This window comes from Drosophila eugracilis, unplaced genomic scaffold (genome assembly GCF_018153835.1).
Source record: "Drosophila eugracilis isolate 14026-0451.02 unplaced genomic scaffold, ASM1815383v1 contig_440, whole genome shotgun sequence".
Classification (NCBI taxonomy): domain Eukaryota; kingdom Metazoa; phylum Arthropoda; class Insecta; order Diptera; family Drosophilidae; genus Drosophila; species Drosophila eugracilis.
The window spans coordinates 1810885-1836832 of record NW_024573306.1 but is presented as its reverse complement, the minus strand read 5'-3'; the positions used below and the strand labels follow the sequence as shown (position 1 = coordinate 1836832).

Genomic DNA, 25948 nt, shown 5'->3' with positions numbered 1-25948 from the left:
TTAAAAATGTTAACTGCATATATTAAATATATTAAGGACTTACACAGTATTAATTTATTAAAAGAGTTTATTTTAGTAACAAATAATATTATTTTATACACTTTATCAATCGATATCAAACATGGCGATGATTAAAGAGTGATATGATACACAGAGAAGACTTAATTACCCCTGTCTACTACTTATTCAAAAATCCATATCGATAAAATATTCATATTCACCAAACGATAAAAGATAATTAGTTGGTGACCCAATTGCAATGGAAAATGTAGAATTTATACAAAAACGGTGTTAAAAACGAAATATTTTATTACACTGAAAGACAATACCTTTAATTGATAGCTTAACTTAATGGCAGGACCCGAACATTCCGATTAAAGTTTGAAGTAAATTATGAAAATGGAAAAACCAAGACCACTGCCGTAGAGAGAGCCAATTCCGTTAATGAAAATTAAATTAAAGCGTGTTTGACTTAATAAGAAAATTGATTTGCTCCATGCCGCAACGTGGTCGTGCCGCTTAATGGTTAACGGCAAATGCAAATTGCATTGGCAGTCGGCAAAAAGCTGAAGTGGCTGGAGTTTGCCCAACTGTTCTCTCCCTGTCCGGGGTTAAAAAGCAGGCAATGCCACCAAGCCACCTACTGCAACATTCAATTTCGATATTCGATTTTATTGGCAAAAAACACAACCCATACAGCAGCAGACAGCAGCGTAAACAGGAGTCAAGTTGAGCGAACAGAAGGCGAAATGAAACTTCCTGCTTGCCGGCATCTTGCTGCTTCCTTTCGCCATCACATATCCTTACTGACGCGATTTCCTCCTCCCTGCCAGGACTCGTCTGGCTCATTGCCTGGATGGCACGATGGCTCGTTGCCTCGATACACTTGAATACAAACGTTCTGAATGTTTTAATAACTCGAAATGACTTTTTGCGGCGGCAGTTGGGAGTTGGGCGCTGTGTGTTGTGTGCTGGGAGTTGGGAGTTGACTTCGTTGCAGACTTTCAAACTTGGTCTTAAAATTCCCTTCCTCCACTACAACGACCACCCTCTTTATCCCTCCCATCCCAGCCTAAAACTTTCCGCACGCATACCAGGCATTCTGGCTGCGGGTTTTCTGTTCGGGCTGAGATCCACCTATGCGATAAAATATTAATTGCAGCGCCGTGTGGGTACACTTTGAAAAACAAAAATGATTTTAAAAATAAACACTATTAAGAAATAAATTATAGACATAAAAGACTTTGAGAGGGCCTATAAAAGACAGCTACTAAGTGCTTTATAATCTAAATACTTTAATAATCATCGAAATACTTTAAAAGTTATAACTAGCTTATACACCATATAAGTTTCATGATTTTTAAGTATTTTAGATTTTATAAAGATTTTCAAAATGAAATTAACCAAATTTCTTAAGGTGCACATGCATTTTTGATGTAATTGGCAATTTTAAACTTTGCATGCCCCGAACGGAAGTCGCTGGCGGTGCGGCTTGGGTTTCGGCGGTTAGGGACTTGAAATGAATTCAATTAGTTGGGGCCTGGAAGCCCGAAACGTCTTAGAGCCCCGCCTTGGTTGGGAAAATGGAATGAGTTATTAACCGGGATTATTATCGCTTTCTTTCCAGGGACGCCTGCCACGATTCCTGGACCAATTTGAGGCTTTCACCGATGTTCGGATGCATCTGTCCGAATAACCATATGAAAAAGCGCTGTGATCGTATCTTTAATATTGTTAATCACAATCCGTGTGTGGGTAAGTTTCGACTGGCTAATGGATGAACTGTTGACGGTGACTTCAGTAACAACTATAACAACAACCAATAACAACTACAACAAGCAACAACACAAACAGCTGAGAGTAAAAACAAAATAAGGCAAATGCTTTGAAAAATCGTGGATAAAATACTATATAGTTATTGTTTTCATTGTCCTCTGTTCTTAAGTGTCTATCTTTCTCTGTCAACCTATGGTATCAAGTTCTTCTGTTCATTTCTTATATGCGTACGGTAAATGATGATCACCTTTACCTGCCTATAACGAAGTTGATTTGATTTAACTGTTCCTTTAAGTTGATTTTCTTTTACTCGTTTTCGACTTTAATTCTTTTGGTTCTCGTAATTTTGTGAAACGCTCAAAAACCGAAACTAGCCTAACCATTTAAGTAACCTAAACAACAACCAGAAACTAAACTATCGCACGCTTCTGCATCAAAAAAAAACAACTAGAGAAAATACCCAAAACGAAACCCATGTTCTGCGATCAGTAAACAGTAATCAATATGCCTATATCCAAATATATATCATATACTGTACGAACATTAGCTATGCTCAGTAATCCTAAATATCACGTATACGAATGTATATCAATGTAAACCAAAGCTACCGTGCTATCTCTCTCTCTCTATCTCTCTCTATCTACCTCTCTCTCTCGCTCTCTATCTGTCACTTAAAAAGTTTATTGTAGCAGTAAGCTATCAGCCCATAATAACATACAGTCACTCGCTAAAGTTAACTGCCACCCAGCGAACTAAATCTGTGCTTTAGATTGATTGCACCAAAAAAAATTAAAAAAAAAAACTAAAAACACTTCTAGAACTCTCTCTATAACCCTAGATGTAAGACTAACAAATGCTAGCTAGCAAGCTATACTAACACTCTGTCTCTGTCCTGTCATTTTTGCTACATATTTAATGTGCAGGAGTAGGGCTAGAATAATCTCAGACAGTTGAAAGCTTTGATTTCACCCACGCCAGACCACGAAAACTCTTTAAAGCATAATTTCATTTTCCACTACAACACCAGCCACCTGCACTAATGGATTAAGAGCACCCCAGCGCAGAATGATCCCATCCTCTCGTTTCGCTGAATTTTATTATACAACTACACACTAATTGCACTAATTAAATATCCGCGCACAACACACTAACACACAACCGCACACTGTTGCACACTTGGTTTAATAGCAACAATTTGCACCACCACCACTACACCGGCACTAAAGGTTTTTCTCTATTTTTCCGCACGCATGACCTCCTCCTGCTCCCAAAACCTCCATCCCCTTTGCAGATAGACTAATATTTTTCCCCAACGGTCTGCCCAAATTGAAGCAACAGAGACCAAAGGCAAAGCCGCGGCCAAAACCGAAAGCGAAACCGAAACCCAAGCTAAAGCAAAAGCACCATGGCATCAATGGCACCGAGCTCATGACCAACAATATCGAGTACCACGACGAACCCAACGGACTAAATGAACCAGAGGAGGAGGGTAACGAGACCGAGGTTGAGGATCCCGATGGGAATGCTGAGGACGACGAGGATGAGGAGGACGATGATTATGATGACCGCATACGAGCCGAGATTTATTCGAATTACCCGCACTACCTTCATCCGCCGTCGTGGGGCATTAACAATCCTTTGGTCCTCGCCTCGCACAGTCCGCACACTTTGGACGACGACGACGATGTGGTGGTGGAGGTGGTTAGCAACAAGAAGCCACCGCCATCGGTGCACCATCACAACACTGAGCTGGAGCACGATGTGGTGGTGGTTGTCGATGCTGGACCACACTCCCATTCGCATCCACACTCGCACACCTACTACAGCCATGGCGATCAAAGCTCCACGACGGGATCTGGTTCTGGATCTGGACTTTCGGTGCCAGCACCCACTCTTCCCAGCCCACCTAAGTATGAGGCTGGCAAAAGTTTCTTATCCCCCTCAATCCCCCAAAAAAACCCCCTGACTTAAGTTGGCATCTTCGACTGGAAACTTTTTCCCAGAAAGTTTAGAACCCGCACATACACATAGCATATGTGTGTTTGTGATTGCTTAAACCATCGCTGCCGGAGTATTGCCTTTCATTAACTCCACTCTTAACCACCGAGGAGCAGGAGCTGAAAACTTTATGCAAAAAGCTTTTAAAATAATTGACTCACTTGGGTATGCCACAATTTCCGGTTAAAAAGCCAACTAATGAATAAGTCCAGCTGCTGGGTTAGTAAACAAGCAAACTGCTAGCACTCGTACTAATCGGCTCCCTGGGCACTTGTCGAGCATTTATATAATCTGATTTAAATGCATCTTGCATCTTCGTAAATATCTCAGTGAGCTGGAGACAGAATTAATTTATAATGCCTTACTGCCTGCCAGACATCCATTGGACATTTGGGCGGAAAACGTCATACCCTTTGACTTCTCGGCTTGCTTTGCTAATTGGCCATTGTAGTCGTAATGCTTTAAGCCGATTAATGCCCACCTTAAGTCAGTTTCTTTCCGTAACCAAACAAGATTTATGTAATTTTCTAAATCTACTTATGCTTTTAGTTGTTTAGTTTACCCCTACTAATATCCACATCCCCGTTCATACACTCTGCACTCTGTTTTGTAATTTGCACTTAATTATCTGTACAACTCTGCAATTTATTCAGCACTGGCACCAAAATGCACAAAACAGCACCACTCGGCGATTTAGTTGCCGGCAGCGATATTACCCACCGCACCTACACAGGACCCACGATGGATGAACGAGGTGAGTACCTTAATTGCACTTAGCCAGGCTGCCCTGTAATTTAATCCGCATGCCCCTGGCAATTTGAAATAAATATGGAAACGATTGCTGCTAAATTATTAGAGCTATACATTCATTTGTATAGATATTTACGAGTATATACTAAAGTCAGGAATATGATAACATCAATTTGTATAATTATTAGCAGGGCAAATGCAAATTTCAGACCTATTTGGTTTGTAGTCTGAAGGGTATTGAAAGGGCAATCAATACTATTATATTTTTTTATATTAAAAATTATTCTCAAAAAAGGGTTTTAATATATTTATTTTCAGTGGAAAAGAGAAGAAAATTACTGCTTTTAAAAGATGTAATTTTCGTATTTTTATTATGATTATTTCTCTAAGGGAATGTTAGTTCTGGAATTTGGAAAATAACACGGTTTATTCCTTGAATTTTTATTATAAAAATTCTTTGATTATAAACTTATTGGGAGTGTAGAATATCTAGCTATACATTAAAATTTCTATAATTCCAAACAAAAACCTAAGCCTATATTATATTTTTAATTTATTCAGGAAAAGTTTGTTCCCTTACATTATTTATTATTTTTAATAGCTTTAGTTCTGAATTTATTTGCATGTGAGGAAAGGGTAATAATTGCTTGCCCAAATTTTCCAAAAGCCAACTCATTGGTTCACATTTAATTCAAATTAAATATTTATGCAGTGCGAATGGGAAATGAAGCAAAGGGTCGAGCCATAAATTAGACAATTGGCGTGTAAGTAAGTATTCCACAAGGAGCAAGATGAATTTAAGCGCACTAAGAAGCACTAGAATGCCCCTACCTCTCAGTCTCTTTCTGGCACAAATTGCACTATTTTACCCATCTCGTTCTCTCACGATTCCTTCTCTCTCACTCACTTTCTGTTGGAAAGCTTATTAGGCAAACAAAGCTGGCAAACTCAAGCGTTTTGACCAGGCCAACAGGCGTCCTTTGTTGTTTGCAGCTCGCTCCATGGCATTAGCTATCTGCAGGGGCAATCAGTTGCAGTTCCCTCAATGCACAGACACTCACACACACACACACTCACATGCATTATGCACACTCACACAGAATCACGAACATCCTGATGCAATGCACACCAGTGCCATAAATAAGCATTTCGACCCCTTAACGCGTCATCAAAAAGCAAAGTCCAAGAACAGTAACCCTGCACTCCACTGTGGCTTATGGTTTATTGGTATTCTATTCTAATTCATAATATACAGAACACTGAGAAAACAAAATTCAAGAATAGAAATCGTTCTTCAATATACAAATATAAAAACTTATGTTTGTATAGTTCTTAAAAATGTTCGATTACAGAATTAGTTAATATGATTTCGCATCGAAATCTCTAAATTTTTTACAAAATTTTTCTTATTAACTTGCTTGCTAATACAAAGTCATAGTTTATTAAGATTTTTAAAATTCACTTTTAGTTATAATATAAAAAATTTTCGTTTGGGGCTTTATAGCATTTTAATAAGTTTCTATCTGAGTCAAGTATAAAAATATAAACTTCGTCTAGACTTGAGATCTTGAATTTGTTTTCTCTGTCTAGTTATGTTAAGTTTCCCCTTTCGTTTGCTGCTATTTACAGACTTAGTAGTTTCGCATAACACAATAAAGCGTATGCCTGCAATTGTTAATGGCCTAATCAATGCATCCTCTGTTGTTTGGTCCTTTGATTGTCTGTTGGTTGCACATCCTCTCTCTCTCTCTCATTATTTTTTTTTGTATTATTTATTGCTACAGATTTCACTTGCCATTTGACGATGGCCGTCCATCATCATCGATGGTGTTTTGTTTCCGTCTCGTTGCACCCGGCAATCTGTTCGACAAAGTTATAAATTCCCCAGCCTGCAACCAGCATGCTGCATACTGCATTGTGCCTCTTCTGCACACAGCTTTGTCTATTGTTGCAGCTGGCGAGCTATGGGATTGCTGTAAATATTAGCAAACTATTTATGCACGTCAAGCGCACACATCCACTCGCCGATTTGCATACATTTTGCACCGACACTTGCCTTATTTACGTTTATAGCGACCAGTAAATTAACAACATAAGCAGCCACAACAATAAGCCCGAATTCGGTTTTGGTTATCTGATTTTTGGTTGAATTTTCAGCGCGATATCTGCATAAATATTCCAAGGCAAAGGCAGTGGTTCAGCGACTATATTTTTTTCTTTTCATTTCAGCTGCGTTATTTAAATTGAATTGTTATTGTTGCTGATTGGATTCTCAAATGCAAAGCATAAACATTGTCAATGGCCTCGAGGGCTTAAAATTTTCCAGAATCCCATCAACAATATCACTATGTAGTAATATACATTTATGTATATAGCAACAATGGCACATGAAAATAAATAAACAATGGGCGGATTTATGATTTAGAAGGCGTCGCTTTATGTACTTTATACACTAGATAAATTAAAAGCTTTCATGACAATCAGAAAGTTAAATAAGTTGTGTGAAGTATGCCTAATTTAAGGCATTCATTCATTCGTATATTAGGTAAATTCTAAAAAATAACTAACGTTATTACATTATTGTTTCTTTCTTTTTGAAACTATTTGCGATAGCCCATACAATTCTTTAAAATAACTAACCAACCAAATTAGTTTAACGTCAGTAAACAACGCTCGAAATAGTTCAAACTTAGTCCATCGGCAATGGGTATCTCGTGTATAAAAATTAAGCTGAGCGTTCAATTTGAAAATTTAATTAAGCACAACTAAAAAGCAAATAAAGCGATTTGTCAGCATTGCGCCAACAACAAAATGAAGCAAACACGCTTGCCAAGCACCCTTGCACCTTACCCACCCACACACAACTAGTCACCCACCACCACCACCCATCGCACCACCCACTTTTCTATGTATAAGGGATATACATATATGCACATACATATACACGATGTTTGCGTGCAATAAATATTTTCATAATATTGTACAATCCACTTAGAAGTAGCAGAGGGCGATGTTGATGCCACAAACCATTTCGCCGCCATTCCAAGCACCTATATATGCCTGTGTATTAGTGTACAACGCTTGCATGTCTCTGTGTGTAACGGTATAAGTATCTGTGTGTGATGCAGCTGCTCACAGCTTTCCCAATTAGGGCATGAAAACCACGGCTATTTGATATGGCAGTCGTAGACCGTAGTCGGCAAACACATTCATACGAGTACAAACATATCAACATTCGCGTTTTTAGTATCATAGTATCACAAGCATTTAGCCAGAATGTAATTTTCGAATTATTGCACATTCTCGAAATTTATTTCCATTGTTTATGAGTTTGCTTTAAATTTCGCGCACCATCTATGTAGCTCGACATTTACAGCTTTTGGTTAAATATTAAATGGCATCCAATGACCCGAGTGCAGATGTAGCTGCAAACGTTTTGTATTGGACTCAACGCTGCGTATACGCAACAATTAGATGACACAGATCTACTCAACGACAGGAGCTTACAAGCGCGATAACAGTTAACAAACGGAGCTAATCCCATTCAAGCCACCCACCCAAGCTCAAGACATTCCAATCTGCGCCCCTCCGCCGCCCTTTTCTGTCTTGTCTTGTTTGTTGTGCAAATATTTGCGATGGCAATGCGAGCGACAAACATAAGTACGTCGCACGTATCCTGGCAAATCCTTGGCCATTTAGCGCCAGCAGTGGACTCACCCTCAAACTGGCATTCAAGCGGCAGATGGGAGCTGGGAGCAGGGAATGGCCCTGGGATTGGCATCCTTTTGAGCTTTGCCAGACGCCGCAAATGAAGCGCACTTCGGCGTGCTCTCGGCGAGATAAGCCAGAATGGCACTGTTAGAAAACCTGTTACCAAAAATAAACTAAATTGGGGTAATTGCTAAGAAATTTCAGAGACTAAACATGAAAAGGAAATAAAAGTAGTTTTTATAAATTTAAAGTGACCTAAAGCTAAAAGAAATTTTTAAAAAATTGTTTAAGGAATGATTTAAGTTACATTTTGAAAATTTTTAAAAGATCAGAGTGGGTAAACCGTGCATCTACTATTTCACAATATTTTAATAACAAATAATAGAGCTATAAATAAATGTTAAAAATGTTTTTAGGAAAAACACACATAAATTAAGATTTATTAAGGTTATATTACACCTGTAATAATACACATTTTGTGTTTAACGGCTAATAACTTATTTCCGATTCATGACAATTATTAAGATAAAGTTTATAATATTTTTTTAAATTCTGTGAGAATTCAAAATAGTTAAAAATTTTTCTTTAAGTGTCTGCAGTGATAGCGAAGCTACTGCTGCGGTTGCAAACCGTTTTGAGAGCTCGCCGTTTGCCATTTGGACGCTCTATCAGCGCATGACATTTGACAGACAGAGACACCGGGACGGGCGCTTCTGTTTGGCTTGTGTTTATGTTTTCCATTGATAGCAAATGGCAATCGGAGCGTGGCGAGTCGCAAAACCTGTAATGGAAATCGATTGGGGAACTGGAAAACAATTCTAAAAACGATTCTGTTGCTCTTTCTTGAACTCTAGCTCTCTAATTCTAACAATGCAAAACGTTTCACTCTGTCTGCACTCTGTCCAGCACTAATTTTAAACGATAATTGTCGGCACCGTATTCCACACAAAACTCCTCTGAATGTTTGTTCAAGTTTTTTTCTATCTCTCTCTCTCGTTTCGTTGACACTATCTCTGTATCAGTTTCCTTTCCTGAAGTGGAAATTCTTTCTTTTTATGCCAAGAACTTCGGCATTCAAACGAATATCATTTTCTTTTCAAGCGTATCTTTTTTTGTTGTTGTTTACATACGTACAAAGTACAAAAAAGTATTTACTAATAGCAATAAAATTGATTGTAAGAAAGCCAAATGCTACAACAAAATATATACAGAAATTTATGCGAATCTGATTGGATAACTCAAATGCTGCGTAGTAGCTGCAACTACAGTCACAACAAAATATAAAAACTCCAATAACAACAATAACATCAAATCAAACAACTATATAGATGGCACTGAACAAGAACAATAACAACCACCAACAACTACAACAATTCTACCCCTCTTTCTTCTTGCTAACCTCAAATTGCAGTAAGAATATTGGGCATGGACGAAAAACTGCATCAGAGAATCTTCAATGATAATTTGGCCCTAATTGATACGCCACTTATTGCCATGGGCACCGGCTCCGGTTCCGGTACGGTCACCACATCTGGTTCCGGTTCCGGTTACGGACTGGGCATGGGAATGGGCATTGGCATGGGCCTGTCCGGCGGCTATAACTATCCGGGCTCGATGCACGGCGTGCCCAGCTATCCGTTCAATATAAGCGGCTTCCATCAGCGGCACATGGCAGCGGCGGCTGTCGAAAATGAACCATTCGATATCATTGATACGGGCTTGGGCTACGGCGGAAACGGAAATGCCGGTGTTTACTACCAAAGTATGTGTACACGTATTAGCATGAACGTAATCCATAAATAACAAAATCCACGACCAACTACAAAACCAACCAAGCAAAAAATTAAAAAAAAAAAAAAAAATATATATATAGATAAATTAATACGCAGCAGTACACACAGCCAACCAAATCCAGATATGTGTGTGTGTGTGCAAACTCGTAGAAATATAATTAACAGGCAAAAAAGTTCGTTGTTTCATTTTGTTCGTTCGTTCACCATTTTTAGATAGATTTCTGTGAATTTATTTATGATTTCCGTTCTGTGTCGTCCCCCTGTAACCAAAAACACCCCCGAGTTGCAGGTAAATTTTTTGAATAATAATAAAAAAAAAATACCATCGAGTTCATTCCAATTTTTTGCTTTTGTGTTGAAGGTGAATATATATATATATACATATATAAATACAACTTGGCGCGATCCGTGCGCCACTTGGCTTTGTGCATAATTTTTGGCAATCGCTCAACAAAAAAAAAACAAAAGAAACCTAAGTATAGTTAAAACTACAAACAATTTATACAGTTTACAATTTCTATACATATATAAATATTTACATATCTCGAACTCTTTCAATTGCTTTTGTGTTCAATTCCTTTTTCGTAGCTTGCCATTTGTTTTGAAAGTTTTTTGAAATTTTCTTACAAGAAATATACAAAAAAAAAAAAACAAATTAAAACCAACCATTTGCTTCCAATGCGTTAAGAATCAATTTCTTTCTATGAATTTTGTTTGTCATTTTGTTTATCTAACAGAAAATTCTAGAAAAATCCAAATGAAATTAGAAAATTGTATACAAGTTGTGAATATTTTCGATACTAACTTTTTTCGTATGTTAAGTGAGCAAAATGGAAACCCTAAACAAAACCGAAAACTAAACAAAATTCATTTAATTTTTTCCTAAAATATATATTAAAACTTAAACCAAAAAATGAAAAACCCAATCCAATTTTGTTACATTCAATTCCAGCACACTTTTTCAAATTTATTCCAACGCACCCAGTTTTTTGAATCCAAAACAATAACAGTTACTACAATCAAACATAACAATTAAAACGTTTTCGATCAAATTTTTTGAGATCCAAGCCATCGTTCAGACCCCTTCAAATGCAAACCTTTGTGTCATACATTCTACATTTCATGTTCACAAGACATCGAGCTCATTGTGTCATACAACAAAGCCAGCGAATACATCAAAAACTTTCTTCTCAAGGACTTTTATTCAATCTTATAATTCTTAAGACAAACTGAGGTTGAATTCGCTAAAAGCAGCCAAGAAATTGTTCCTCAAAGAGAAAACATACAAATTGATTTTATTTAAGACATTTTCGTTCGCTTTTCCGCAGCAGCTCGACTTTCTGTTTGGCTTATTCCTTTTTCAGTTTTCCGTTCGAAATCTAATTATTTGCGTTTACATTCGTACCTTTTCTTGTTTGAAGCATAAATTCATTTTATTTTCAGCTGAGTCTGCAGCGAAGCATTTATGTTTTCCTTTCAAATACCACATACAACCACCAACACACTCACACAGAGTACCGAATACTGAAAACCAATAAAGTATGCCAAAGAAACACATTCTCACAGTCGTCAGAGCATTAGCATAGAATCATGAATCCCGTGTGTTCTGGGTAACCAGAGATATTCCGATAAATAAATCATAACCCTCATTTAAATATACACAGCCACAAAGGAGTACAGTCTTATGCTAGAATATCGTTGCCGATCCCCCTCAGAATATTTTTATCAGTAGGTTTGGTAGTTTTTAAAGTCGATACCAATAAATAACAAAAAAATAAATAAACTTATATCTCTCATATACATTATATAGAACTTACTTAGTTGTGTTTTGCCAGCCCTGCAGACCCTGCGACCACGCCCCCTAAAAAAATGTTGAAAGTAATATCCCCAAAACTCCTTTGCCCCCTCAATTGACTCTCACTCTCTCAATCTCGATATGCCTCTACCCCCGGATTCCAGTAATAGGCAATAAACAAATTTGTGGAATATTTGCATTTAATTTACGTTATTTATGTGAATTTTTGTTATTTTGATTTCATAATTTCGATCATTTTTTTCGTGCTGGTTCAAGTGGGTTGGGTTGATGTGCTGGGAGGTCATTTGAACGTTTTGTGATTACCAATTGAAACTGAAGAGCGAACAAAAAGTTGGTTAATTAAAATGCAATCGATAACTGCTGCCGCCGCCCGAACCAACCAGCCGACCTGATTGATATTCCGATTGAAAATCAGTTATGGAAATGGTAATAGTAATTGAGTTGTGATTAGGAGGCCTATGTGCTATGGGCTCTGGGCTCCACAAATAATCGAAACCACTTTTCTGGCCTTCAGTTAAGCATCGAATATAGTTTCATGTGTGAATTACACCTAAATCCCATAAATAAATAAGCCAATTGAGAGTGAATGGGCAATAACAGGCTAAAAACGGATATAAATAAATGAAATTAATTAAGACCATGCAGCGGCAAATATGCACAAACAAAAGGCTGCCAATGAATTCAGCATTTTAATTAGTTCTAAATGCCATCCACTCTCGATTCCTGTAATCAGCGATTTTACAATTCATTTCAACAAAATGCTCGATGATTGAGCTTAAACCAAATTCAATCGAATTAAAAACAGCTAATGCAGTGCACCAAGATTGGTTGGGGAAAGGCGGTCCAGGCATTGGATTTACTTTTTTTGTGTTGGGATTGTGCGAGTGCCGGTAGAAAGCACCCAAATCCGTATCCGAATCGAATATGCTGGCTGAAAGGGTTGCGCAAATCGAAAACTAATGAACTATTTCAAACATTTTCTCTACGCATCTCCGCTGCGGTCAACATTTACCCCATCGTCCCAACAAATCCCCATTCGATCGCCTCTCCTGGGAAACATTTGCTCGATGCAAATGCAAATGCGACTGACACACTTGGGCACGTTTGGCCGGTTGCAGGTGGTCAGGATGTCGAAGTTGACCTCTCAACGGAAATAATCAAGCAACACTTTCAGGTGAGTGCAAAGAAAAGCCCCCGAAACGAGACATGGAAAATGCAAAGTGCAGCTCACACAATTTGTAGCGTTTATTATGGTGCACTGTAAAAAATTTACCCACTCCAAAGAAGTTGATTATTTTCAATAATTTGTTGGTAAATATTGATTTAATATTGATTAAAAAAGGTCCTAAATACATTTTATCAATTGTTATATTATTCGAAAAGACAAATTCTGCATAGTTAATAAAACGTGACAACAATTTTTAAAAAATTATCTTTAAACTTATTAAAACTTGTTAGCCTTTTTAAGGTTTTAAGAGAATTTCTTCAACAGGCCTAAGATAGTCTTTGAAATTCATTAGAGTCTTTATAAAGTAATCTTACAGTTTTCAAAAACTATAATAATCTGTCTCATATAACCATGCAGATATTTTAATTTTAATCCGACTTTTCTCACCGTGTGCTTCTCCCCGCAGAGTACCTGTCACACGGCATTGGACACTTGCCGGGAAGATCCGTCCTGCTCATCGTCCCTGCAGCCAATGCTGACGCACTGTGAGCTGCACCGGTGCAATCGCAACGCGTGCATGTCCTCGTTGCAGGCCTTCTACAAGGGGCCCCACGAGGACCTCAATCTGGACATTGCCTTTTGTCTATGCAAGTAAGTGGCTGGGCAAGCCGAGTGACGTTGTGCTCGACTGAAGAAAACCCCAACCAAACCCATTGTTCGCTGTTTGGTTTCAGAAAAACAAGCAGCGTCCAGCAGAACGGCAATGGAAATCGGCACGACATGTGCATGATTGCACAGGAAAAACTGCATCCAGTGTGCGCGCAGCGGCCGCCCGATAACAGTAATCCTGCCAGCTCCAATGGCATTTACTACCATCCACCGCCCGCCTGTCATGTGGTCGCCGACAGCTGCAAGGAAGACCGCGAGTGCAGGTGGGTCAAAAGTCATAATTCAAAAATCGGGCGTTAAGCGTTAACCGGAACCGGAATTATGCGCGATGCAATGTATATTTCCCGAACGTAATGGTGGTCAGTGTCAGGCTATAAAGTCACAAAGCTAAAATCGCAATAACTTCCCTGCTTTATAGTAATTTTAATTTTAAGCTCCTTTAATTGGACTTTTTGATTGGTTGCAGATACATCAGCATTTTTTCTTTTTTAAAAGATACATGTAATTTTTTAATAGCAAGTATTTAAATGGATGAAAAAAACTGTAAAATATTTATATTCCATCTTCCTTTTAACCTTTATTAACTTCTTAAACCTCAAATTATTTCACTTTGCCATATATGAAACGGCAAAAAACATGTTTTTAATTTTACCCCCAATTCAATTAGCCAAAATTGAATTTCAGAGACTTAGTTTCGGGCGCGCCTTGATATTGAATTAGAGGCGTTTAGCCACGGCAAAGTCAGCGAAAGCCGCAACTTTGATAGCACTCAGCTGAACTCGTTAAGTTGACACGATAGGACGAGGCTCGGGTTAGCTGGGTTGTTCGCTGCATGAGCTCAAAACTCCTAAATTCCGTAGTTGCTGGCAAGCGGGGCATAAAATTACCAGTTTGCTAAAGGCACACCCTCAATCTGTACGGAGAATGGAGCATGCAGCACGGAGATCTTCATTAGGCGGCAGCAGCTGAAACTTGCGGCCCAGACCGCGTGAATGTGTCAAACACAAAGTTAAGTTATAAATACGATGCAACCACCCAAACAGCTTCCATCTCGGATGCACATGCTTAGGAGTGGATGGTGGCATGGCGGGTGGGTGGGCTTGCTGGCTTGTTTGTTTGTTTGTTGTCATGTTACGGCTGAACGACCGCAAAGTACGTGGTCGTAGCTGTGGCTCTGGAAATTAATTGCCTTTTAAGTGAATCGCACTTGCTTTGGTAAACAACTAAATTGGACTAATGACGCTCATTTTGTATGCTTCAGCTAGGGGGATGGGCGCAAAGGGACCCAAGAAGTTCCATGCAACGTGTGGAGTGCTTATGTTGACTTATTACGTATACGACGCGTTGTGCGCCAACACGTGCCTCCTGCGAACGTGTTTCCGTCGGCGAATGTTCATTTGTTTGGCTGCCATCGAAGCTGCTGCCCTTACTTCTTAAACTGCACTTCGTCGGCTGCGTGCGTCAGTCTTTGGTTGCACAAAACGTTGCAGGCATTACGCAACCAAGAGAGCGCAAACAATCTCAGCTTTTTGCGTCAGTTAGTCGTAGATTGAGATAAGAGGGTGGAAATATAGAAATATGCACTTTTTACGGCTGCAAAAGTTCTGCTGGTAAACGGCGAACGGAAAAGTTTTTTAAAACATGAATCTCATGAAAAAGGTCATGGCATTTCTGAACGATTTTTTCTCGAATGAGGTAGGAACTAAAAGTAGGGATATTCCATTTCAATGAGGTTTATAAGTCAATTGAATGGAAGATATATGGATGGTTTCCTTTAAGTGTTAAATAAATAAAGTATATAAAGAATTTAATTCCTTTCCTTTGAGACTGAAATGTTACAAAAATGAGGCCCCTTAACCTGCATCCATTTCATTCAACCTAAGTTGTAGCAACATATATTGGCCTTAAATGTTGCAGACATTCAAAGATCAACCACAATTAGGCATTGCTATCAGATTAGAATGTCCAAGTTGTCGCCCTGAGTCGATAAACTGCAATTGAAATATTACGCATACGCCGCATGACTCTTGCCTGAGATTGGGGCCTCATAAATTTGGTTGCTCTGATGCGGCGGCAGTACGGGCAGTTTTCGCCCCAAGACGATGAAATGCCGTAGAACGCCGAGAGTAATGCCTGCACAAATTGTTCGACATCAATCTTAGGTGAGACGAGAAGCTGCAGTGCAGGTAAGGGCCCACTTATCACCGGAATCTCTGGCGGAGTGTGGGGCATGCGACCAGGAGAACTGCATCTGCAGTTAACTGGCGCATGACAGACACGAAGACATCGGCAGAGGCAATGCCTCCATGATGGAAATGGGGATGGCAGCTTCTTTTAGGAGCTTACTTGGGTTTTACGAGGTTTTTTTAACACCCTGGGAAAAGTTTTTAATATTGATTTTTTAATAGTAGCAAACCAATGCCAAATGAAAAGTTTTCTATGAAAAATTTCCCCCACACTTAACCAAGTCATAACCAATTTTAAACTAAGGAAATACAAAAAGAAAACGCTATTTGTAAAAATGAATTAACATTTCTGCGCTTCTATACCTAAAATATGTTAATTGGATCCTTAAAACCTAAAATTTATTTCTGAGTTACCTAACCCGCTTGTCCATTTATATTTTTAATGTTCCTTAACAGATTAAAGTTGGAGTATTACGAGCAGGCCTGTGCCGTGGATAGCGTGACCAAAAAATGTGCCGGCAGGCCGAGTGGCTGTCGAACTGCAATGATTGGCATTTTGGGCACCATGTTGAGGACGACCTGTGCCTGCCAAGGAACGGATCCCCAGCACCTGTACCAGTGTGTGGGATGGCGACGTCTACTGTGGATGAACCCCTGTGTCGGTAAGTTAAACTCGGCACTCAAAATAATTTTGTTGAAATTGGAAAATAGTTTTAAGAATATAAATTCAAAAATTTGTTAAAAAGGAAAGCGAATCCCTTTTCTGATTTTATATAAATATTAAAACAATTTTCATAAATATTCAGACTGCCAAAATATCTTTAATATGGAGAGGCATTTGTTTTACCTGTACATCCTTGCTTGCTTATTAACTCCCACATTCTTGGAATCTTGACAGTTGAGGCTCAAAAGGATTTCCATATGAAGCGATTGGCTGAGCTCGGTTTCCTGACCACCACAACAACGACGACCACCACGACGACAACAACAACGACGACAACGACCACGCGTGCACCGCCGCCTCCACCTCCGCCCACCACAACAACAACGACTACTACCAGCCTGCAGCCGAAGCAAACGCCTAGGAAGCCGGCGACGCACATCTTCAAGGACGTCATTGCGGTGAGTGCCTACTTAGGCGTCGGCTACTCCCATTTGGGTCCTAATTGCCCCACAGCGGTCAACTAGTGGTTAATCCCATTCGAATCGTCCGTTCAGTTCGATTTTAACAAGCATCAACAACAGTTACCTGTTTCCGATTCCCCCAGCGTCCCCTTCTCTTAATCCCTGTTCGTCTTGTCCAGTTGTCCAATTGTCCGGTTGTCCGTCCATCAGTAGTCCGTTCGTCGGTTCGTTTTCTGTTTTCCAATCAGCACTCAATCAGTGGCTCAAATGGGGCGGCGTGGGCGTGGCTGGGCGAACGGCAAAGCGGACAATATGCCACACAACATGCCGGGTCAAACCAAAGTCCACACCCTGAATTCTGCTCCGGATTGTGCTTCGGTCCAGGCCGCCTGCACTCGGAAAAAGATTAATGCTTTCTTAAGAGAAAAACTTATAAAAATATATTAACTTAAAACCTACATTATAAAAGTTCTAACCCTTAATTTAAAGTCCATTCGAAACTTTAAAGAATCCTTATTTGTAATATTTTATTAAAAAAATATTATCTCTCGTAAACTCACACAAAAATAATAATATATGTAATTGAACATACTAATTATTTCTCAAAATAGCTTAAAATACGCTTTCCCTTTATAAATATATCTAAATATAATAAATATTTTTACATCCATTTTCCGAGTGTGGATACGCGTCCTGTTGAAACTCTGTTTCAGTTGCTGCTTGCGGCCCAGTTCCTCGGGTTGGCAAACCGACAAAGCAATCAATTCCTGACCTGCAGCCAATGTTGCTGCCTTTGCTGCTGCAGCGGCAAAAAGATTAAGCCCCTCAACCCAAACACACACACAAAAATATATATTCATATACATATATATATATCCGCATTCGTTTTCAAACTCTTTAACATCTTTTCTCTTCCTCCCCAAACAATTGCAACAATGAACCGCAAAAACCACGAAAAATGCAAATAAATAAATAAAAATGCGAAACAACAAATATGAAACAAAATACAACAAAAAAAATATGCGAAAAAAACTTACAATAAAATTGAAAAACCACGAAACGCAAAACCAAACCAAACTGAACCAAACAAAAAAAAAAAAACATAAAAATGACAACAACAAAAATGTCGGTGAAAACGGCAGGCAAAAGAGAAATCAGAGCCAACATCGGTGGAACACAATTATCTCGATCCGCCCGACTCAATACCGCTGCCCAGTGTGAATGTCGAGAGCGGCGGAAATGGCGGAAATGACGATTATCGCAGCAGCAACGGCAATGGACACGGAAATGGAAATGGCAATGGTAACGGGAATGGCAATGGCAGACGTAAAAATGGCGAAAAGGGACGCGGCGGCAGTATAGATTTCGATGATCCAGTAATTTTCGTCGACCCAAGGGAAACAACGGAATTTGTGGGCATCAGCATCACGGAGCCGGTAACCACAACAACCACAACAATGGCCACCACGACAACAACACAGCCGCCAAGTAAGTAAATGCAAGTGGGTAATAAATTGGTCCACCCAGTCAGTTGGAATTGGGCATCCAATTGAGGTCGGATCTGTCAGAAAAATGTTATTCCTTTGTCCTTCAATCACAAGGTGGATTCTCACGTGCGTCATCTAAGCTTTCCAACTGATTTATATTCATTATTTAGGGGTTATACTGAAAAAATCCTTTGACAGTTAAATAATTTAAATAAACTTTAATAGAGTTCGTGATGGTTTTCCGAAAATACATCTCACATTAATGTTTTCAAACAAAATTTTGTTGACATCAAACCGTATATCATTTATCCTCCTAAAGAGTATTTATGTATATTAGTTTGTGAAGTATAACTAATTCATAAACATAAACATTTTTGTTTTCCGTGTACACACATCACTCTTAATTTTTGTACTTTTGGGTATCGTTTCCGTTTTGAAGTTTTCAACATAATTGATGCGGTGACTGCGGTTGTTTGGCTAATTGAAAGCATAACTCAGCGTCGACCGTGATTATTATTTTAATATTTTGTACGCCAATCATTTAAAATTCAGTATCCGCAATGGTTTCTCCTCCTCCTACCATCCGCACATCCTTACGCATAACCGGAAATGAGTTTGCTTTCGTGGCGATGTGGCAATTATTCGACTACACATATGCACACGCCGAAATCGCATGAAAGGACCACCTCCAAAATGCTAGGGAGTCTTGCCGACCTAGGACATTGGCAAATCCGATTAGGTTTTGAATGCCAAACGCACACATATCACTCGAATAAATTGTGATAATACTTCCGTTATTTAAAACCTCCTGCCGAGGACATCGTTTATTGTCCGTTCATTTATCACTGGGACTCCGGGGTCGAAACGTGTTTACAAACATCATTAAAAATGCAAATGAGTTTGTTTGTTTGCCCAACAGTCGTCCAACAGTCCATCAGTCTGTCAGTTTGTCAGTCATCCGTTCGGTCAGTCAGTTCGTCATCCCATGTGGTCAGCTCGTCCGTTGTAATTATTTAGACACTTGGGACATTTGGCTTTGAATTTTGCATGAAATGTTTCTGGCCCGCAGCTGAACCCGTTTGTGCCTCATCTATAATTGATTTTGCTCGTGCAGTTAGGTGGATATTTTAAAACTATAAATTTAACCATTGTAACTAGCCGACCCCCACCCGTGTAAATTATTTATGTGCATGTTATGGCTCCTTTATTGGCAAAGTTGGGCTTGAAATAGGGATTTTGATTAGATAGCAAAGCCCCAGGTGCCAGTTAATTCGCATCTTGGCAAGTCTAAAGTGCCCGTTGGTAGTAATTAAGTGGCAAAGTCTTCAACTCTAGGATCTCAAGTGTGTATGTGTAAGAGTGAGTGAATGTATGTGCAAATTTGTGCTATATAAACACGAAGCTTCACCCATTCGCTGGCAAAAGTTTTTGGCCAGGAAAAACTCGTAATGGCGTTGATGACATGATGAATGCTCCACATGAGTGGCGGACATCCGTTATTTGGGCATGAGTGGCAGGGTCGCATTGTGTACGTTGCTGCCACCAAACCAAAAAAAGGGATGTCTGTCCGTTTGTGGGTGGTGTAAAGTCAAGACCTTGGCGCCACACTTAAATCCCAACAACGTGGTGCAAATAGAGTGAAAATTAAGTTCCATTAAAGGCGTTAAACTGGTTTACGGCTGACCTTTGTGTGCCTTCAAATTAGTTTAATGAATTATTCCATCAATTAAGTACTCAATATGATTTTATTTGCAGGAAACTGTGTTGTGCAGCGACCACGCCAGTCGGATCAACTTATTCGTGAAGGCAGCAGCAAACGGGTAAGTTAATTAGTTAGTGAAATTCATAAACAATTACTATTAAAATACCAAATTCGCATCCCAAAAATATGCCAAACATTTAAGTGTGTTTTATTTATTAACGCACTTAAATGAAAATGGCAAGTCCGAAGCCAAATAAGTGCAAATGAATATTTCATTTGTTTCTCTATCCTGGCTTTTGTTGAGAAAGTGCTTTTTAGCGCATTTACATAACTAAAAGTTAAGCCGGAGAGAAATGGCCAGTCAGCTGAAAGTTGCAAATATTCGTATGAAAATATGGTTTCAAGTATAGCACGTGTTGGCACGTGCTACGGAAAATAGGGAATCATGAAATATAAATAGAAATTCAGCTGGCAAACTAAAAAGCGGGGTATGAAATAAATTTCCCTTTTGTTTGTGCCATCATTTAATTATGACAACACCCGGTGTATACGTAATGTTCCCGACTTACTACAATACCATTTTATTTTTCACTCACCGTTTTTACCTTTTCCCTCCGGGGAAACATTCTTCCGTTTCAGATCTACTCCTTGGACGACGTCGAGTGCAGTGAGCTGTGCAGCTGCGGCGAGTCGCTCATTCTCACCTGCCACGCCCTCTGCGTGCCGTTCGCCCCCTGCCGCACCGCCCTGGCATTCTACAGCCACGCCTCTCCCGCCTATCAGGCGTTCCGCGGACGCTGTTTGTGCTACTCCGGCCGCTTCATCTGCATGAAGCCGCCGCTTGGGGAGTACATTCTGCCAGGTGAGTTGCCAGTTCCTTAGTTCCCCAAACCCTTCCCATTGAAAAACGAATATACGTATGCACCTGGCTGCATTATTGCGGAGGTCCTGCGGTGGCGTGTCGGGTTCGCTGTGCGTTAAGCACTTAGCGATTATCGCCGGCGACAGGCGATGACGAGGCATTGCTGTCAGGAGGAATGTAGCAGTAGGAGCATTTTTGCGTGCCACTGCGAGGGAACTCTGGCATAAAACTACACTAAAGAAATTTGTATTTCGTTTTTTAAGTTTGACAAATATAAAAAATAAAATATTTTAGAAACTTAATTTGGCAATTTATTTCCAGAGTAATACTAATTATGTGTCCGTATTAGTAAATCATTTTAATAACACTACAAATCAATGTATTTTTAAACCTTATTTATTTATCAATTTAAAAAATGTATTTCATTTAATTTTTATTTATTTCCGTTCAAGCAATAGAACTTGTATATATATTTGATAATTTATCTTGTTTATTTAAACAAATTTTATTTATTTAAAAAAAGCTTTTTCCGAACAGTTTTTCTCAACACCTTGAAAAATTTAAGGATGATTTCTTTCCAAGTGCAGCCGGCACACAGTTCTTTAAAGCCTTTGTCAGAGCCCCTCCTTCACTGAGGAGCCACTTTAGTCCGTATTTGACACAAAAAAGTACCCATTGTGGCAGGAAAGGTTGCGTGGTCCTTGTCCACTTGCCACACGGCACTTGCGTGCGTTTTCGTGCGCGGATCCCGGCAGTAAATTACGTTTGCTGCAATTGATGCTGAGCACTCCCTACATGCTTCTCTCTCTCTTTCGGTTTCAGGTGGTATATTCCTGCTGTTGGGCTACAGTGCAGCAGATGAGGCTCTGCTGAGGCCTCACACCAACCTGGGGGTGCAGGATGCCGTGCGAGCCCTCCAGCAGTACGTAACCACATACATCGATAATCAGGTAAGCCGCCGTTCAAGCGATCGCATAATAAAGTATGGCCAGCAATATATTAATTGCATTCCGTCGCTGGCATACTCTATCTCTTTCTCCCCGTAGACGCAGTGCACCCTCACGCTGTTCAATATGACCGAGGAGAACATAATCATTGCTGCTCGTCTGCCGCACGATGGCAAACTGAAGGATATTGAGCTGTTGCGTAAGGAGAAGGTTCGTTAAGATGCCGTAGGCATCATTCAGATACAAAGAGGAAACTACAGTGGAACTTTGATAACTTTAGATGACCATATAACTTCATTTGCAATTTAAAATATTAGTTTATCTACTAAGTCTATTTAAGTAGACCTTTAATTTGATCAAGCTTTAAAAGCGGTGAAAGTTATAGAGGTTCGACTGTATAATCCCACTCTCCTTAAGATTTCTCTGTGTGCCGAACGTCAGCAAATCCATTTCCCCTTAAACTAATCCAATCGACGACTATTATTGCTTATCTTGCTGTTTGCAGGACGAGTGCACCGCAATACTGAAGACCATCAGTCATCAAATCAATAGCGAGCACAGTGAGCTCCAATCCCACCGACTGCTGAGCATTTTCAAAATGTCCGAAGTCGAGGTCGTTTGGCCGGAGAGCACGAGTGCGGCGGCCCGGAGTGGACATGGTCCGGGCCAGTTTGCCGGATGCCACCGGCTGCTCTACGCGACGATGCTTGCCCTGGCATATCTATCCAGCTGGACAACTCTGCGTATGAGCGATGTGGCGACATGACAGCCGCATAGCTGAAGGATTATGGCAAGGACAATTGCATAACTGTATGTAGTAGATATTTGTAGGGGGATCATCATCGGTGGGAAGCTGCGCCATTCAAGTTGCGACATGTTGAACGATAGCGTTAACTATAAACTATAAAGATATGGTGCATACTCTTAGGCGCCGCACATGGCATAGCGTAATATCATAATGTGTTGTATACATCTAGGGGCTAGTTCTGTGTTTAGCTGAGATTTTTGTAAAGCTTTGTTGTTGACCTTTGACGATGTTGCTGTCCCTTTTGATACGTACATACACACATACACATATGTGAAGCATTATGGGATAAACATACAAAACTTATTAGACATACACCTAAAACTCATCTAGTTTAAACTATAATTTAATGTGAATGGAAACTGCTGTCTACATAATAATATTGTTAGCAATTAACAGAGGCAAACTCGATAGTTGGATTTGATGTGGCGTGTAAATAGAAGGCATATACAATAAGTACTATCTGTAGCTAGTGTTTTATACGGTAAACAATAAACACAACCCCTTGTCCGTCTGTCCGTTCAACATTATCACAGCCAAACAGACATACAATTGCATCGTTCTCATTGTTTGCTCTTTAAGCTCTATAAAGTTCTTGGCTGCCTCAATTAAAAAGAATTATTAACCGCCTTAACAGTGTTTACTTTGTTAAAGGATATGAGTGCCTCTTCTGGATATGCCAGTTCCCTTTTGATTTTTAATTACATTTTAATGCGGCTTGCCTGGCCTTCGCACAATACCTTCTCTTCCGGGCAAACAAATAATAGTCAGGCGTGCGAATGAACTCATTTAACACATTCGCATTCGATGGATGTGAGTGCAAAACGTTATTGTTAATTTATTTCATAGTTTTCCGTTTCGATTCGTTTTGAGGCGCGAAAACAATTACGGTTTCATTATCAATTATGCGTTATGCATTTCGATTGTTGCCACAATTTCACCGGGCCGTGACCTCGCCTCGTTTCAACAGGTTTCATTGCTTACCAAATAATCCGGAATCCTGAATCCTGAATTAACGTTTCAGTTCGCTGTACATAAATACTTAACACTTTGAGAACTCAATTTACGTAATTAAACTACTAACAGTACATATCAATATGAACACCTAAACGAGTTTTACACAGAAACAAAAATTCTTACAATGTCCCTTGAATGCTCTTTTGTATATAGTTCTTTATACCAAAAACTATACATAATATTTACAACGATATACAAGAAGTTAAACACATGCCTAAGTCAACCCTATGAAAAACGGTATGAGTACTTGATTTACGTTGAACAGCTAAGATCAACTTTGTATATTAAACAATAAGTTCAGTTGAGCCTTAAACAAAGTGTGTTAGAGCGGAGGGAATAGCTATTGTAAATAGGAGTTAACAACACCTGAGTGAATGGAATATCTATGAATACTAAATGAATGTTTGACATATATAAACAAAGGCTACTCACGCACTATTCACTTTAAGTCTAAGCTTGACCATTTGAAGGGAAACGTGTAGCAGTATGAAATGTACGCATATTGAAAATGGTCACAATCATGAAAAAATGTCTTCCTTAATGCATATACTCGTCGATATGTATTATGTTTATACACATAAATATATATACACGTACTAAAGAATACCTATATATACCTATACGATATCTGGCAAGACCCTAGCCTACGCTTCAGTTAGACAACAAAAGGTAATGTAATATAGACACCAAGGGCTAAACCATATCACTATCGAATATCCTTGCAAATTATATACCACTGTTGACACAAATTAAAAGTAACCGCAACATATCTAGCAAATATACCCCTAAATAAATATAAATATATATATAATTAAATATACATATTGCGTAAAGTTATAAACGTTAGAGAGCATTGAAAACTACTTTAATAGTCTCTAGAGGAAGCAACGCTTTAACCTAAAAACCTATATAGGCAGCAACAGCAGAAAAGTGTAAAGTTTATTGGAAAACCTGCTTAAGATATCTTCTAGCTAAATATTAGACGAATTTAAGGCTATCCAAAAAAAATCTAATAAGAAACTAGTAGGTCGCTAGGATTAGAACAAATTAGTAGAATTGTTGGGGCATTGGATTTTCAGTTCATTTGCTATCCTATCCATATCGTTTAATGGCCAACAAAAGCAGCAACTAAGTCGTTATACTTTCGGATCACATCAGTGAAAAGTGGCAAGTGGCAGGTGGCAGGTCGAGTGTATTGTATCATCTCATCCCCTCACTTACAGGGTGCGGACAAAGCGTAGCTACAATGTAAAGTACCGTTAAAGTAAAAAAAAAAAATGAGAAATGGAAAAACAAGATGGAAATGAAGAAAATTACAAAATAGTCGCATTAATGTAAAAAGCAAAGCAAAATGCAAAAGGAAAACTAGCACTCAAATAGCAATCTGTAGCAAGGATACGAATAAATTCGAGGATAGCAAATCAGAAAGGCATCGTAATAAACGCAAAACAGAGCGAATACTTTGAAAATTATGCATGAGGAATACGAGAGCCACACTTCAAGTTTAAAGCTGTAAGTTAAAAACTAAAAAGTAAAGGATATATATATATATATATATATATATATATAATACGATATGTTAGGAATGAATACGAGTGTGTGTTTTGTAAGTAAGCGGGCTTTATGTTAGCGTATACAACCGAATTGAGGTACATGGATAAAGATAATGATAAATTTAAAAATAAATTATAAAATAATGCAAAGCGAATGGAAACCAAGCGATACGTCGTGGCATATTTGTAATAAAAACAATGTAAGTGAAACAACAAGAACAAAAACAAGAGCAACAAAATAAAGAAAATATAGAAAGTAATGAGTTGATTTATTTTGATTTGACCAAGTTAAATACTTGTTTGGGTAAGTTAAAAAGTAAGAAAGTAAGTCCTGATATTAAAGGTATATCCTAGATATATAAATAGGTGTTTCTTTAAAGATCCAATCCTGAAACACTGGTATATGTAAAAAGCTTACGTTTCTTTTATTTTTTTCTCAACTTTCTTTCTGGGCCACATGACTCTCGATGTGCACTTCATTATTGACCCCCAAAAAGCCTCCCAGCGATCGGCAACTAAGTATGTGACACTATCGAAGCGAACAAAGCCGGGCATACAATACCAATACCCATACCCTGCTGGG

At 39.0% G+C, this 25948-nt stretch overlaps 1 protein-coding gene across 1 annotated transcript in view; it reads left to right on the top strand.

Annotated features, from left to right (window-relative positions):
- The window catches only part of LOC108117034, a 61793-nt gene extending 36180 nt beyond the window's left edge, over positions 1-25613 (top strand). The window contains 15 exon segments of the mRNA XM_041819010.1: positions 1628-1755; positions 3068-3686; positions 4428-4528; positions 9647-9997; positions 12963-13018; positions 13479-13663; positions 13747-13944; positions 16324-16529; positions 16766-16989; positions 18135-18480; positions 20235-20299; positions 20821-21043; positions 21866-21993; positions 22090-22200; positions 22496-25613. Of these exon segments, the coding sequence (XP_041674944.1) occupies positions 1628-1755; positions 3068-3686; positions 4428-4528; positions 9647-9997; positions 12963-13018; positions 13479-13663; positions 13747-13944; positions 16324-16529; positions 16766-16989; positions 18135-18480; positions 20235-20299; positions 20821-21043; positions 21866-21993; positions 22090-22200; positions 22496-22756 (3202 nt within the window). The 3' untranslated portion in view covers positions 22757-25613.
- Positions 25614-25948: the final 335 nt, after the last annotated feature.